Source organism: Jatropha curcas, chromosome 2 (genome assembly GCF_041381405.1).
Source record: "Jatropha curcas cultivar XTBG-Jc1 chromosome 2, XTBG_Jcur_1.0, whole genome shotgun sequence".
Lineage (NCBI taxonomy): Eukaryota > Viridiplantae > Streptophyta > Magnoliopsida > Malpighiales > Euphorbiaceae > Jatropha > Jatropha curcas.
In genome coordinates this window covers 27,321,770-27,337,568 of record NC_143152.1, presented here as the reverse complement: position 1 = coordinate 27,337,568, position 15,799 = coordinate 27,321,770, and the positions used below count along the sequence as shown (strand labels likewise).

The 15,799-nt window shown below is 30.7% G+C and overlaps 2 protein-coding genes across 7 annotated transcripts; both read left to right on the top strand.

The window, feature by feature from the left end:
* Nucleotides 1-491: 491 nt before the first annotated feature.
* Nucleotides 492-5,343, top strand: LOC105648075 (Sel1 repeat protein). 3 transcript variants are annotated; one of them, XM_089718357.1, is made up of 5 exons: nucleotides 492-790; nucleotides 2,086-2,408; nucleotides 2,786-2,855; nucleotides 2,947-3,032; nucleotides 5,132-5,343. In XM_089718357.1, the coding sequence occupies exons 2-4, from the start codon at nucleotides 2,172-2,174 to the stop codon at nucleotides 2,994-2,996; spliced, it is 357 nt and encodes a 118-aa protein (XP_089574483.1). In that variant the 5' UTR covers nucleotides 492-790; nucleotides 2,086-2,171; the 3' UTR covers nucleotides 2,997-3,032; nucleotides 5,132-5,343. The 3 variants fall into 3 exon arrangements, with proteins under 3 accessions (XP_089574483.1, XP_012089743.2, XP_089574482.1); XM_012234353.4 differs by having other exon boundaries at nucleotides 492-864; XM_089718356.1 differs by lacking the exon at nucleotides 492-790 and having other exon boundaries at nucleotides 1,842-2,408.
* A 1,630-nt stretch (nucleotides 5,344-6,973) lies between these two features.
* LOC105648076 (solute carrier family 40 member 2) lies at nucleotides 6,974-9,927 on the top strand. Of its 4 annotated transcripts, none has more exons than XM_020684887.3 (9): nucleotides 6,974-7,081; nucleotides 7,211-7,345; nucleotides 7,537-7,687; nucleotides 7,919-8,115; nucleotides 8,196-8,672; nucleotides 8,869-9,040; nucleotides 9,156-9,293; nucleotides 9,385-9,495; nucleotides 9,596-9,927. In XM_020684887.3, the coding sequence occupies exons 2-9, from the start codon at nucleotides 7,221-7,223 to the stop codon at nucleotides 9,731-9,733; spliced, it is 1,509 nt and encodes a 502-aa protein (XP_020540546.1). In that variant the 5' UTR covers nucleotides 6,974-7,081; nucleotides 7,211-7,220; the 3' UTR covers nucleotides 9,734-9,927. The 4 variants fall into 4 exon arrangements, with proteins under 4 accessions (XP_020540546.1, XP_037493242.1, XP_012089745.1 ...); XM_012234355.4 differs by having other exon boundaries at nucleotides 7,013-7,081; nucleotides 7,181-7,345; XM_037637314.2 differs by lacking the exon at nucleotides 7,537-7,687.
* Nucleotides 9,928-15,799: the final 5,872 nt, after the last annotated feature.

Sequence of the window (15,799 nt, the reverse complement as noted above, 5' to 3'; positions counted from 1 at the left end):
TTAGATTTTTGTTTTTTTTTCTCAGCTAAAAAATATCCTCTAATTTTTTTGTTATATTTTAAGAAAATTCTAAAAAACTAAAGGAAGATATAATGACAATGATATAAAGAGAACAATTAAAAGAAACGTCATGAAATAGAAAATCACTGGAATATATTAGTTCATTTTAAATTGTAAAAAGAAAAACTAAATACATTTAATTGAAAAAAAATGGATTAATTATAAATTTAGTGTCTCCACTTTTGAAAATTTTTTATTTTGGCGTTTTAACGAAAAATATTTGCAATCAAGGTTTAAACTCTTAAAAAATTTTTAATTATATGCCTCCAGCTTACAGGCAAACTGAAAATATAAATAAGAGAGAGATATTGTGCCAAGATGGATTTTATTTACTGACGTGGATATGAATGCTGAGTTGTCAAACATGATTAGTTATTGGTAGTGAACAACTCAGCAGTCCTCTCTTTGAACTAGAGCTCTTCTCATCGTGCTATCTCTTCGTGGATGAACACCGGATTAGCTCACCTTCAACTCTTTAGTCTCCTCCCCAAAACTCCTCAAAACCCTCAACCTATAAATTTTTCTTTCCAGCTTTATACGCTTTTGCTCCGATCGCCTCCTTCAAACCCATAATAACTGAAATGATGCCGCCTGGCCGGTATTACCGTAAACTTCATGATTAAATCTCGAAAATTGGAACTAGAATAAACACAAAAAGCGGAGGAATTACTGAAATCAAAGGGAGTAGGCATGTGAAATTCGAAAAAATTTGCGTCCAAACGTTATTGAGGTAACACCATTGTTATCTATTTTTAAAATCGTTGTCCTGTCCAAAAACTATTGCCTTCTCTTTTTCTAGCTCAGGCAAGTTCTTTATCTCTCTCTCTCTCTCTCTCTCTCTCTCTCTTTGATTTTCAATCTCCACTTTCTTTCTGTTTGGTTGTTGAGAAAGTTTTTGCAGAAATAAAGTTAATAGCTTGCAGTTTATTCCGTACTTCAATAGGGGGCTTTTATTAGCTATTATTTATATTCAAAGTTTCATTTCAACCTTTTTTTTGCGATTTCTCTCCCAACTACTGAACAAAGAGCTTTTTAGGTTTCATATGCTCTAATGACCTTTTTGGGTTTTGATTTTTTTCCCCTGTTTTTGGCTTTGTACTTTCTTCTTTTAGTTTTCAGTTTATGTTTTAATTTTTAATTGGGTTTGGATTGTTTGGTTTTTAATTTTACTTCTGTAGTTCTTCTCGAATTAATTTTTATTTTAATCAATAGATTTTTGCTTCAGGTTTTAAATGTGAATGGTAATATTGATTTGAAATTGAATGGGCGTTGTAATTTATTATTTTTATGAATGGAGATCTAGAAAATCTTGAGAGTTGTTCCAGAGCAAGAACTGAAAGTGGCGGTGATATAATGTCCACGCCAGCAAAAAAATCTATCTACTCTTCTATTTGTATTTTCAAATTGCAGCAAAGTGGAGAGGCCTAATTGGAATTTTTTTTTTTTTTGAGATTTAAACACTTTAACTGATATAAAAATAGAAAATTTTCGAAAGTTGAAATATTAAATTTATAATTAACTTGAAAAAAATTTATTAGTCAATAATTGACAAAGCTCAAGTACTAAAATACTCCATTTATAATTATGTTTATAAAATTATAATTTGACTCACTTGATTATTCTCTTTTTTATATAATAAAAATTAAATGAATTAAATTATAAAAAGAAATAAGAAAATATCGATTCGGTTTTTTTGGTTTAAGCGGAACTGTGCTGAACCAAGTTCTACTGTAGCCGCCTTTTAAGCACATAACGACACCGTTTTTCTGTTTCTTTCTTTCTTTCGTGTCTGCTTGCTTTACCCTCTCTCAATCCTCTTAAGAAAAGAAAGGAAGGCTGCTTTGTAAGCTCCGCTTCCTTTGTGAAGAACCCTCCTTAATTCTCAATTCCATCTCGTCTCTCTATAAAACACACAAATGAAAGATTAAAAAACAAATTCCCACTTATTCATTGCTGTATTTTGTATATAAAATAAAAGAAAATTTCGATTGCCTTTTTCAATTTTTATGGGAAAATCGTTTGCAGCTACTACAGCAAAGATACACAATCTAGCGAAGCATCTAAAACCTTCAAAATACGCAAAACCCACGTCCCGAGTTCAGACTAAGAAGATGGAAAGCAACGCGGATACAGACAATCTCAACAATATGAACACGAACAGTAATAGCAGTAACAACAGCAATATCAACATCAACGCGCGCTTGCCCTTATCGGAGGTTGTATCGGATTGCGTAAAGAGATGGTTTAAAGACACCCTCAAAGATGCTAAGTCTGGAGATATTAATATGCAGGTCTTGGTCAGTCAAATGTATTATAGTGGATATGGAGTGCCTAGAGATGCCCAAAAGGTTTGTTTTTTTTTTTTTTTTTTTTTTTTTAGTTCTTATGTTGGAGACGGTTTCTTTTTTGAATTTGAGTTTTATCGGATTTGCTTACCCGATTTGATGGGTTTTTGCCTGTTTTGATTTCTATGTTGTTTTGATTAATTTTTGTGAGAGGGGTTGAAATTTTAAAAAAAGAAAAAAGGGAACGGAAGTTTTTGTTAAAATTGTTCTTGATTTGGTTTCTGAGAGTTGAAGATTACTCTATCTGTTTGCTGAAATAAATCAGAGATTTTTGTTTTAATTTTTATTTTCCTCATCTTGTCCTGTTACTGTGTTCTTTATTTTTTCCGATTGCCTCTGATTGTGTTGTCTTATGGGTATCGTTTGTTTTTGGGTTGCAGGGAAGGATTTGGATGACAAGAGCATCAAGGACTAGGTCTTCAGTTTGGAAAGTCAGCGATAAGCATCCAGGTATACCTCTGGTTAAATCAGTATCGGTTGCTTCCATTTACATTGTACTGATTGTTTTACCTTTGTTTTCCTTGTGGCGATTGTTTGACAGGTTATAATGCCAGTGATTCAGACTCTGACGAATTGAAGGGTGATTCTTAATAAGAGCTGCCGGAATTTTATGCCGAAACAATCAATGTGAGCTTCCATTTATCCTTTCCTTGGGAATTTTTATATTTAATTTACATTTCGTTTGAGTTTTTCTGATCAACTATTTATCTTGTGATCTACACCTGATTGATATAGTATGTTTCTCTGAGAATTCATTACTAATTAGTAGTTACAATTCTGTTGCTATTCATGGTTTGTTATCATGTGCTGTTGATACTTCTCCAGAACCATAGGTACATATTGGGAGGTTGACCTGTTGCATAAATAGGGTTTGCTCTCATTCCAAGATAATCGCTTTTCATAACATAATTGGTTAATAACACCAATCAACTTCTAAGGCTGAAAATTAAGAACTAGTGGCAATTTTTCCAGTAGGACTTTTTAAAGTAACATATGAAAATTGATTTGAGCTGTGTGATACACTTTACTTTATTTTGTTTTCATTTATTTTCCTACAATTTTAATGATGGGCTTGAGATCACCTTTGGTTTACTGAGGATTTAAGGATTTTATTTTCAGGTTAATGCTCTGTGTCATTGATAGGCGATTATTCTTATAGCTGACAATATGTAATTTAAGTTGGAAAATTGCAATCTCTTCCAATTATCAGTAATTTAAGATTCCTAAATCTAGATGTTTCTTGAAGTGTGTGTGTTTTTTTTTATTCTTTTCCTTTTTTAAAGCTAAGAGGAAAGTTTTATTGAATCAAATAAAAAATGACTACATCATGAATAAATGATGGGGGATTAGATTCCCATTCATTTGAAGCCAACAAAGAAAAGATAGGAACAGTTGCTCTAGCTAATGAATAGGCAAACTGATTCACTGATTTTCTAATGAAAAATGCAGAGTTGAATTTGGAATGTGCTGTATTGAGAACTTACAATCATCAATCAAAGAACCAATATAAGATAAATCTCGATTGCTGCTTGACATTGCTTGGACCATGAATTTCCCGTACCTACTTTTTCTGTTTAATTAGAATCTTGATAATATGCTGAACAATTTTCATGTTCTTATAAGATGCTACTCATTCGCTTGTAACTGAGGCTAGCCTTCTACAATTGTTAGGGCTGTAAAAGAGCCAAGCAGAGCTTTGATGAGCTCGAGCTCGGCTCAATAAAGATATTCTCGAGCTCGTTCCGAGCTCAGAAATCTGAGCTTGAGCTCGACTCATTTAAAAATAGCTAAGCTCAAGCTCGACTCGGTAACCATAAATGAGCCGAGCTTGAAATATATTAACCAAAACGACATCGTTTTAATATGGATTTTAATTGATTTTGGCTTATTGAGCTAGCTCGTGAGCTCAACTCTGCTCGACAAGGCTAACTTGTGAGCTAGCTTGAGAGCTCGGCTCGATAAAACTGGCTCGCAAGCTAATGATCTGATCCAAGCTCGAGCTTAGCTCGTTTATTAAACAAGCTCGGCTCGTTTACAGCCCTAACAATAGTAATGAATTGTGAAATTTCATTTGAACTTTCTTTACTGGCACCTTTGGCTCACTTCTTAATTTGGTTTCATGGAATTTTTCTTTTGTCTACTGTGAAGTTCTTGTTTCCATCATGATTGCTTTGGCTGCCTTCCTTCTGTTATAATATCAGTCCTTGGGCTGTTGGATTATATACTGCATATTTCAGTATGTCTCTATTAATCTGTCCTATTTAAAATCTGTTCTGTCCTTATAAGGCAGCAAAATTCTTCGCGAATAATTTGACAACATAAGGTTCAGTAGTCAAGAAGCATGCTGGTAATATGAAAATGTATAACTACTAGGATGGCTGATGTGGCACGAAGAACCAGAATATGATGGTGAATGCAATTGCTGCATCCTAGAAACAAGTTCGGGACCAAAAATTTTTCTCGAAGAGTTGGTGTAGGAAAGCAATTACAGGCTACTATTTCTGGGATCAGACCTAGATAGAATAGTCAAGATATTTAAAAAATAAGGCTTTATAGTCACATTTAGATGCTTTAACTTATAAAATCATATCGTCATTGTTGGTACTCGGTATAGTTCTATGTTCTTGTGCATTGTCGGGGCTCGGTAAATGTATTGTGCATTCTGTTAACCACTTGTGATTGGATTAACTCCTGAACCATTCTTTTATGTTTTTCATGTTTTGTAGGGATGATGCCGTTTCTGCTCTGCCTCAGGTTTTATGTGCTTGTAACAATCTTTATTCTTTTTCCTCGTCTTGTTAATTTTTCTCCTCTTCTGGTTTAGTTTCGTTGGGGTGTATTTTTCTGTTGAGACTGTTCAGTAATCATAAAATGACTTGTTAATTGCACTTTTAAGACGAGAATATTATTGGCTTAAACATTGGCCGTTTATTTTTTATTTTTTTCTTTTAATCCTGGTAAATAAGTCTCCCTACCCTATATGATTTTAATTTGTAAATATTTTTTCTTTAAGAATTAGGGAAAATTAATATTATGTTCTTGGATTATTATCCCTAAATTAATCACTTTTTACTTTACTTTTTTAAAAATTGATTCCATCAACCGTTTAGTCGTTCCGTTCAAAAAAGGTGAACGGAATGACAATTTTCTTCACGTAGGAATGAATATATTTCTAAAAAAGCAAAGATGGAGTGGTTAATTCTGGCTATAAAATAGCGACGGAACAGTAATTCTTTTAAGAATTATATACAAATATTAAGAAAGATTTGCAATTTATAGTTAAATTCATACAATTATTCTATTTAATATCGTGAAATATGGATGCTTGCATATATTACCACTTTTAGAGCTTATTTATGAATGAATTAAATAAAAGTTTTTTAAAAATTAGGTTAAATAGATTGACAAGTGGCTCATAACCTACCTTTGGTGCATAGGATATAGGAAGTTGCTACTATTGTATTTTCGGATGGTAAATAAACGTTAGCGGCATTATTCCACGCCATACATTTTTTTTGTGAAGAATTTCTCATCGATGATCAGATGGTTCAACTAATCTAGCTGATTTATTTACATATATTACATTTAAGTAATAGTCATTATTAAACTTTGACTAAACAATTAGCAATGATCAACTTGAAAATTATATATTAAAAAAAAAAAACAGAAAAACAATCTATATTTGTTTAGAATTTTGTTAATTTATATCCATTCAAATTTGATCGAGTACCTATACTTGAATCCGTTAATAATTTTATTATATGTATTCATCATCGATATATATAAAAATTGCTTTTAAATCAGATATATTATTTGTAAATTTTACACTACTTGAATATAAATCTATTTAAAATACCAGAATATTTAGGGATACTCACATTCAAGCCTGTTTAATATAATGATAATGGAGATCCCCATATGCCTAAACTCATAACATATCCAAAGCCGTCAAGGACACTAATTTTTTTCACCCCCTAAATCCATTTCTAACTGCCTCAACCCGCTCTTGCAATAATTGGATGTGAGCATGTTAGGTAACCAAAAATTATCCGTCCAATTCCATCTTTATGCATGATATGATAGTACAAATGTTAGAGATTTTTCCCTAAAATAAATATCTTTACATCCAAAATTGAACAAATTACGATGAAGTTTCCAAAGTTTGATAAAAATTATTAATTCATTCCTACTGTTTAAAAAAATTACTTCATAATCTTTGAGATTTGGTCGATTAACTTTCATTCAAAAGAAAATTATATTTTTATTGTTCAATGCTTGTAATATTTATCTGTTTGATTTTTTACCTTTAATATATTGTTATTATTTAGTCATTATATTTATAATTCATTTACTATTTAGTCTTTTACTTAGTGTTAACATTGAATATTTTGGGCACACAGACTAAATTAGTTTAACGGCCAAAATTTCTCTGAATGATAGGAGGAATCAAGTGGTAATTTCAATTAAATTTCAAGACTTCATAGTAACTTATGTTCCAAAATTCCTTTTTTCTTGTTTTTTTTTTTTTTTTTAATGTTACATGGAAGGTCCAACGGGAGTTTGTAGTAATTTGATCTTTATGTTAATTTAATTAATCAACGACTAGGAAACAAAATAAACAAAGATTCCGAATCATAAGCAGTAACAGAGAACTGTTCCTCACGAATTTGCACCTCGTAAGCCTTTCAACTCTGCATCATCTTCATTGTCCTTTTCAATTCATTAATTAGTATCTTATATTAATTTACACAAATCATGGATTTTAATGCTGAAAGCTTTGGTTTTGACCAAATGGGTGGGTGAAGACAAGCAGATATGGTGAAGGAGCAATTGCGTGACCGACAACAATCTTCTTCTTCGTCTGCTTCTACTTCTACTCAAGACTTTTCTCATATCAGATATTTGTATATTGGCCAGTTTTTAGCAAGATGGGATGCCAGGTTTTTTCTCTCTGGATTCTTTTTTTTTTATTATTATTATTAATTTCCAATCTTTGGTTAGATTCTTAATATGGGGTTTTGAAACTCTTCCCTGGAAAACCAATTTCAATATTTTATCAGACGTAGTTGCTCAACTATTCATAACTACAGCCATGTTGAATTTGGTCGTTCATACAAATTTTTGTCTACAGAATGTGGGAATTCTCAGTTGGTCTGTATATGATCACTCTATGGTCAGATTCTTTGATTCTTCCTGCTATTTATGGAGCTATTGAATCTGCCTCTATTGCACTTTTTGGCCCCATCATTGGACAATGGGTGGAGATGTTACCATATGTTAAGGTTTGATTAAGAGCTCGAAATTTTAATTCCATTGATCCTATATCACCACAACAGTAATTGATTTACCCTTCTTGGCCATAGTAGAGAATTCATTCTGTTCAACAAAAGTTTCAGTCTTTACCTGCGAAATAAATATTAAACATGAAATCACAAATGAGTTCTAAAAGATTTTCTGAGATTCATTTATACCAGACGAGGCCTAAAGAATTATGTACCTGGTTGAATATGCAGGTTCTGAAAATCTGGTTGGTGACCCAAAATCTTTCCTTTATAGTTGCTGGATGCACAATAATCACATTGATAATCTTTTCAACCTTAAGATCTACAAATTTTACAGTATTTATATCGCTTGTGGCATTAACTAACATCTCTGGAGCTGTTGGTGTGCTTTCCACTCTCGCTGGTACCATACTAATTGAAAGAGAATGGTAATTTGCACATTAACGAATTAATACTAGTAGTATCATTCAAGTTGAACGGGATATTAATGGCTACTTTTAAATTACAGGGTGGTGGTGATATCAGAAGGCTATCCTGTGGGTGTACTAACAAAGATGAATGCAATTATGAGACGAATTGATTTAACTTGCAAGCTTTTTGCTCCAGTAGTTAGTGGCTTTATAATTAGCTTTGTATCAGTTAAAGCCTCTGCTATAAGTTTAGCAATCTGGAACAGTATTGCAGTATGGATAGAGTATTGGCTTTTTACTTGTGTATACAAAGGGATTCCAGCTTTAGATCAAAGTAGCCAAAGGAAGATTTCAAGATTTTTACGGACTGATCTTGAAACTCTTTCAAGTGAAAGAGTGGCCTTAATTTCTGAAAATGAGGAAAAAAATTCAACATTGGTGGAAAAAGAATGGAGAATTAAGTTAATTGAATGGGTTTCTCAAGCACCTTGTATTGGTGCCTGGAATGTGTATTTGCAACAAGATATTGTTCTTCCTGGCATAGCTCTAGCTTTATTATATTTCACAGTCCTCAGGTAAAATGCTCTTTTATTGGTTCTGCCATTTTCCTTTTTTCTCTTTGGTAGAATCAGGAGATGTAATCACCCTTTGAGTAGTAGAGTATAAAGGTTCTGCTATTTTTTTAATCCACTAAATTGTGCACCAGGTACTCAACCAGTGAGCTACTATTTTTTTACTATTGTTACGAGTAAAGTTTCGTTTCTCTTGCAGCTTTGGCACCTTGATGACAGCTACCTTAGAATGGGAAGGTATACCTGCATACATAATCGGAATAGCACGCGGAATAAGTGCTTTGATTGGAATAGGAGCAACAGTTGTATATCCAATCTTGCAATCCCATATTTTAACTATCAGAACAGGACTTTGGTCAATATGGTCTCAGGTATATAAATTTATGTGTATATAGTAACATAATACTTTCAAGTTTTTTTTTTTTTTTTTTGTTCATTTACTGGCTGATGTTTTTATAACTACTGTGTGTTTGTGTGTTTATGCAGTGGTGCTGCTTATTACTATGTATTGGCTCAATATGGGTCCAAAAACAAGTTTTATCAGCTTACATATTAATGGCTGGAGTTGCAACTTCTCGGCTGGGTTTATGGATGTTCGACTTATCTGTGATTCAACAAGTGCTGGTACTCTAAACTTCCTGGATTTTGCTTCTATGTTATATCCCCATTATATCCATGCTGTTTCTAAGTGCAATTGTTGTGTCTGTCGGGACAGGATCAAGTTCCTGAATCTGATAGATGTGTCGTAGGAGGTGTTCAAAACTCTCTTCAATCTATTCTGGACTTATTAGGATATGCAATGGGAATAATTATATCGAACCCACAGGTTTTTGAACTCTTCCTGGGAATTGGAATTTTCAATATATTATGATTAAGGGGTTGGTTTCAGAATTCACGGTTTCCTGCCAATCTTTTTTGGTTTTCAGGAATTCTGGAAGTTGACTTTGATGTCATTTGCATCAGCAACATTGGCAGCGTTCCTGTACAGTATATATTTGTATAAAGTTAGAAAACATCTTTTTCACTTTGGGAAGTTGTTTACGTTGCTGAAGACTAGTTCTTAGTTATTGTATTGAAACAAGTGGAACTAAAAGCCAAGCATATTAGGTAAATGCTGACTGGATTAGATTATATTTCTGAATATTTAAATCAGCTCACTGGCTACTGTATCAAATTTCTGAATAATTAACTAGTTGCTGTCTATCTGTTTATGTAATTTGTTGGTCATTATCTAATCCATTAGATTTTTTTTTTTTTTTTTTTTTATTGAAACAAATGTTTGGTCTGGGCTAGAACTTTGATTTTTCTTTTTCTTTTTTTTTTTTTTTTTTTTTTGAGAATTATTTTTCTATTTTTGTATTGAAACAAAGTGAGTGTGCCCTTTTTCTCCTTTTCTTGTACTTTTTTACTATATAAGGGATAAATTCATTTATATCATTAAAGGCCGAATATATTAGTTGACCCCTGAACTTGCACAGAAAAATTGTATGATTTTTATATTTTTAAAATGACAAAAAAATGAGATATGAATTACACTCTGCGGATTGAGTGAGTCAGCTCCATAAAAACATCTTATGTGGCAACCTAATAACAATAGAACAAGTTGGACATTCAATGTACTTGTATTTTTAAATAAATACACCCCTTTATTTATTTTTAAAATCAATCACCTCACCTTGTTGTTTCTTTCTGATTAAAAGAAAAAAAAAAAAAACATGAATGAGTAATACTCTTATAATAAAATATTTAATAATTAATATTTATTTTTTAATGAATATTTATATTTATTCATTGTTATATATATGCATTTATATTCATATAAATTAAATCAATTATTAATTAAAATCTCATTGTAAATAATTTGTCTTCTAAGTTTTAACAAAGAGATTAATGCCATGATATGTACAAAAATAAACAAAATAATATCATTTTATTTATAAATTCATAATTTAGTGATTAAGTGTATGTAAATATATATAAATCTAAGTTCATTCGATAGTTTTTTTAAGAAATATATTCCAAATTGCATCATTTTACACAACCCCCAATTTTCTTTCTAAACAAATATATGATTCATTAAGGTTGTATTTTTTTTTCCCTCTCTCTCCCTCTTTCTCTGAAAACCAAAAATCTCTCCTCTTCTTTCACAGGAGGCCAACGATGAACTCTTATCGGTAGTTATCCCTTTTTTTTTGTTTGATTTTTTGCCGATAATCCTCAAATCTGTAAACAGATCTGAGTTATTATCGCTCATATATTGAAATTTATTGTTGCCCATATATTGAAATTTTATTCTCAAATCTAATTCTAGAGTTATTGTTATCACCATTATGGTAATTTTATTTAGAGTATTTTATTATTTGAATGATTATGCAGAAAAAAGTGCAAATCTCCACTCCTACAGAAAGAAGAAATTTGAAGGTAATTAGATCAAACTTGTAGAAAGACCGTAGAGTCAAATGGTGGCCATGAATAGCCACTAAATGGAGCAAGCAATCGCCTATGGCACAAATATTATGCTCCAGCAACTTGATCAGATATTTCAAATCAAGATTGTATTTTTTTTATTATTTGTATAAGAGATTTATTATCAGACTTTCTATAAAAAAAATATAGAAACATATTGATCTGTTTCCCATATTTGTATACAGTTTCTAATTAATGAAATTCTAGTTTGATTTTTCTCAAAAAATAAAAAAAAATCTATATAAACATAATTCCAAAGCTCCATCTTTTTTTTTCCATTTTTGGGAAAGGAGGTTAAGTTCCAAAAATTTTTCACAAACTTAAAATCTACTTTCACAAAGAAAATCAGCAATATAAATGAAAAAAACAAAAGATGAAAGTCAGCGAGTCCTCTCTTTCTCTTCCGCCGTTAAAGCACACTGCTTTTCAATCCCAAATACCCATCTCTTCAAAACTTTCAGAATTTCATTTTGAATAGTAGCAATGGTGCCACCAAACCCAAAACCACTACCAAGAAAAGGAAAGTTCCTAAAAAATCTATTGGTATCTCAAACGCAACAATAACAAATCCAGAACTGCTAGTCCTAACAACAGGAAAAGGGAAAGAAAGAGAAAAAATGAGATAATGTGAAGTCTGTGCATCAAAATGGAGACCCACCTGGACGGATGAATCTAGGAAAAAGCCTAGTGAAATGAATAAGCCAAGGAATGAGAGCAACGGGGAGTTCTTGGAACTCCGGCAAAGGATGGAATTGGAGGCTTACTTGACATTTGTTATACAAGGGCAAACTTATATTAATGCTGTTAATATTTCAAAAATGGAACAAATACAAAATCAAAAATATAAAAAATGGAGTAGGATTAAATATTTCAAAAGTAGAGGTTCTTGCGTTCTTTTTGAAGTTTTAGGAAAAAGAATGAGAATGTAGGGAAAACCAAACCAAGTGAGATGATATCTATCGAGGCAACCTAATTCCCAGTTGTATTGTCACTGGTCCATATCGTCGCGCGTATTATTCACCCGATGCTTTTGATTCTCGCCACGTATGCATAGATTAAAAAAATAAGGTCATTTCTAAAATATAAAAGGACACAAAACTTTTATGCTCAAGTTCATTGAGCAATTTATATATACAACACATCATTAAATGGGTTTGAGAATTTAGATCCCCTAGCAGTTGAATAGATTTCACCACTAAGTGATTATAACTTAAGAATTTAAAATCTTTTACTTAATTATAAGAGTTGGACGTAATTTAGAAGATAAACACCATAATTGATTACATGAACAACTTCATCTTAATTCTTTATAATTTTTTCCCAGACATGGGATGATTTCATTTAAATGTTTTTGAGAATTGAGATCTTATAAGAGTTAAATGAATTCACAGCTAAGTCTTGTTCGATAAAATTAATTGTTAATTATAAGCTATCTTAATAATTATTAGCTGTTTTATTAGTATCTTATCAAATATTAAAGAGAACGTTATTTTATAAATTGTCCGTAAAACTCTAAAATTAATGTAAAGAAAGGAAAATGTTAATCTATTTATAATCTTTGTGCGTATCCATTTTTAATGCTTTTGCCCAAAATAGTTGGAGTTGGAGAGCTAGATGCCCCGAGTGGAAGGGCACTGACTTCATTTTACCTAAATCGTGACAATTAGTTATTTCTGAAGTATATAATGAGTATTTTTAAGCATCCAACTGTTTCTAACATCATGGGAGATATTAAAATTTTTGAGTAAAAATATTTAAAATGATTTTTAAAAAATTTTATATTTTTAATGCTCACCCATAATTCTATTCAAAGAGCTTTGATATGATTCTAATTCATGAAAAAAAGTAAGAGTGGATACTCAGATTTAATTACTGAATTGAATCAAATTAATTTTTTCAATTTGATTGAATGCCTCTAAATAAAATAATATTGCAATCTATCTAGAAATGACACTTACGAACATGATTGGATAAAATAGCTATAGAAAATTAGAGCAAACATTTAAATCATTTTAATTATTTTAAACATAAAATAAATTCAGTTAGGCAAATGTATAAAATTGAAAGCTGATGAATTTTTTTTTTTCCGTTCAAAATCAAATTACAACTGATTTCTTGAGATATCAAACCGATCAATTTAAACCATTTCGATTTTTTTTTTTTTTTTTTTTTGTTAGAAAAACTACGAGAAACCATGAGCGGCAGTTTCTTGTTTTAATAAAAGCAAACCTCTCATTTTACTCTCTGCAAATTGTTTTGAAAAGGCATTACTTTAATAAATCACATTGTTTCGGTCATTAACGCTCTCTTGATCATCTTCTTCTTCTTCTTTTCTGAAATTGCTTTTTTATTTTTAAAATTAAAAAAAAAAATTGTCGTATTGAATATCCGTATGCAACAATGCAGGACAGGGAATATGAATATCCTGAGCACTAGGTAGAAGCTGGAATGATAATAAAATACAATAAAGAAAAGCGAGACAGTTGTCAACTTATACGACTGTACCAAACATGTACTCAATAAATGACGTTAACTGCCCCCGCCCCCGCGTAGGAACCGTGGGCACCGCGCACAAACAAGCCTAGTGGGCTGCGGGCCTCCAAAAATCACTATATTGCTATCATCCAATCTTTCAAATATCTTTCTTTTTACAATGAAAGCATTTAATTGAAATAAACAAGTTTTATTTTAAAAGAATGAAAATTAAATATTATTTAATTATTTCAAAATTTTTAAAAATTTTTTAAGAAAAAATAATGTTTCGTATTAGCTTGGGTTTGATTTGGTTAGGCAAATCATAGGTTGTTAGATAATATAATCCTATTGTTTAAGACAAAAGCCAAAATATTATATACGTGATAACGGAAGGTGGCTTAGGATAAGGGGTGCTATTGCTGTTGATTACAAAGTAATAGTAATTTAAATTTAAATATTTAAAGTCATTTTTAAATTCTAAATTCAATTAAAATCAAATTAAAAAGAGGAACAACTATTGATAATCATGCATATTTTTGTAGAATTAAAATGGTAAGAAAAAATTAATATAAAAAAAATATACAATGCGTGTACGTGCTAAATAGACATAACATATTCATAAAATTATAAATAGACATAATAATTTTATAAATATTAAATAATTTACACTATTTTTTTTAATCATGTGGGATGTGCAAGTATCAGCATATCATATATTAACTTTGAATTTCGTTATAATAAATGATATTTATATATATAAAAAAAAAAAAAAAAAGAGAAATAGAGATTTTTGAAGTTGGCAACAGAGCAGCTGAGAACCTTTACCAGGTAAAGAAAACGGAATAAAAATCAGTGTCTCACCGAGAAAAAAGAAAGTGAAAATCTTTGCTGATTGGAGATGTCACATTCTTCTAAACCACGCGTCCCGCATCAATGCTTTTAATAAAATAAAAATATAATAAGTCACCTCAACTCAAGGACACATCTAGTACCAACGCTCCCTTCATTTTTCAAAATTCCAAATTAAAAAAAAAAAAGAGAAAATCTAGAAGTTATTTCAGTAATATATAAAAATATATATTTATAAAAAAGCTTTTCTTTTTCATTTTTGAAAAATCATTTCTATTATTAATGGCAAAAAAATAAGATAAATTTACTTGACTTATTTGCCATTTTTATTTGATTTCGTTTGAATTTTAAAACAAATTGATTTTTTCAGATTAATTTTAAATATGGGTGACTTTTACTCAAAAATAAATTATTCAAATTTAATTTTGAAAATTAGAGGTAATTTTATGCTATTTAATATGAATTTGTACTTAATTATAACATACTATTTAATATGATATTGATTTCCATCAAACTTGCAAGTTATTTTTTGAAATTATAATAGTTTAAATGGAGCTATTAAAATTTTTATCAGAAGATTTAAATTTTAAAACCTGATTGGATGAAAAGGAATTTATAAAAAAATAGATAATTTTAATTTTATAATAAAATAAAATATAAAATAAAAGCAAGGAGGAGGGTAGGGCTAGGGCACGACCTGAACGAGTCATGACCTCCCCGACCAAAAATCAAAATCCTTTTTGACTAATTTAAATTTGTAGTACCGTTCATACCTGAGAAAGGTTGGTACCACACAGCACCATCCATAAGTACGGCGAAAATAAATATACTTTTCTTTTTATTTTCGTCCTTCCGTTTTCTGTTTGTAAAAAATAAATAAATATTAAAATAAATTTGTACGTACTGTCTGCACTTGAATCTGTCCTTCCTCATATAGTCCTCCACCGAATAAGATGGTCTCAGCTTGCGATAAGACAACGACTTCCACTAATGACTCCGTTACCCTCACTTCACTACACACCTTTTACTCTTTGTCCCACTTGTCCTTTCCCGTACGGATCTTCCTGACTTTTCTCAAACGACAGTTTTACCCCTCCTCGTTCTTTCTTTTATACAAAAATTTAATTTAATTATTTCATTTCATTTACAGTTCCAATTAGAGCATTCGTAAACAAAATAAAATGATTTTCTTGCGTCATAAACAATAAAATTCTATACTTATAGACATAAAATGTAAACCACCTCAATCTCAAATATTTCAAGCTCAAATCAAAGTCAATTTAAATTTGAGTTGAATTTATGATTAATCAATTAAAATTTAAATCGTTTAAATCTTTTAT

Excerpts from the sequence above, each read along its gene's own strand:
- LOC105648076 (XM_020684887.3), top strand. The coding sequence starts at position 7,221 with ATGGTGAAGGAGCAATTGCGTGACCGACAACAATCTTCTTCTTCGTCT. Across the intron at positions 7,346-7,536 it reads TTAGCAAGATGGGATGCCAG|AATGTGGGAATTCTCAGTTG; the intron begins GTTTTTTCTCTC and ends TTTTGTCTACAG. Across the intron at positions 8,116-8,195 it reads ATACTAATTGAAAGAGAATG|GGTGGTGGTGATATCAGAAG; the intron begins GTAATTTGCACA and ends TTTAAATTACAG.
- LOC105648075 (XM_089718356.1), top strand. The coding sequence starts at position 2,067 with ATGGGAAAATCGTTTGCAGCTACTACAGCAAAGATACACAATCTAGCG. Across the intron at positions 2,409-2,785 it reads TGCCTAGAGATGCCCAAAAG|GGAAGGATTTGGATGACAAG; the intron begins GTTTGTTTTTTT and ends TTTGGGTTGCAG. Across the intron at positions 2,856-2,946 it reads AGTCAGCGATAAGCATCCAG|GTTATAATGCCAGTGATTCA; the intron begins GTATACCTCTGG and ends ATTGTTTGACAG.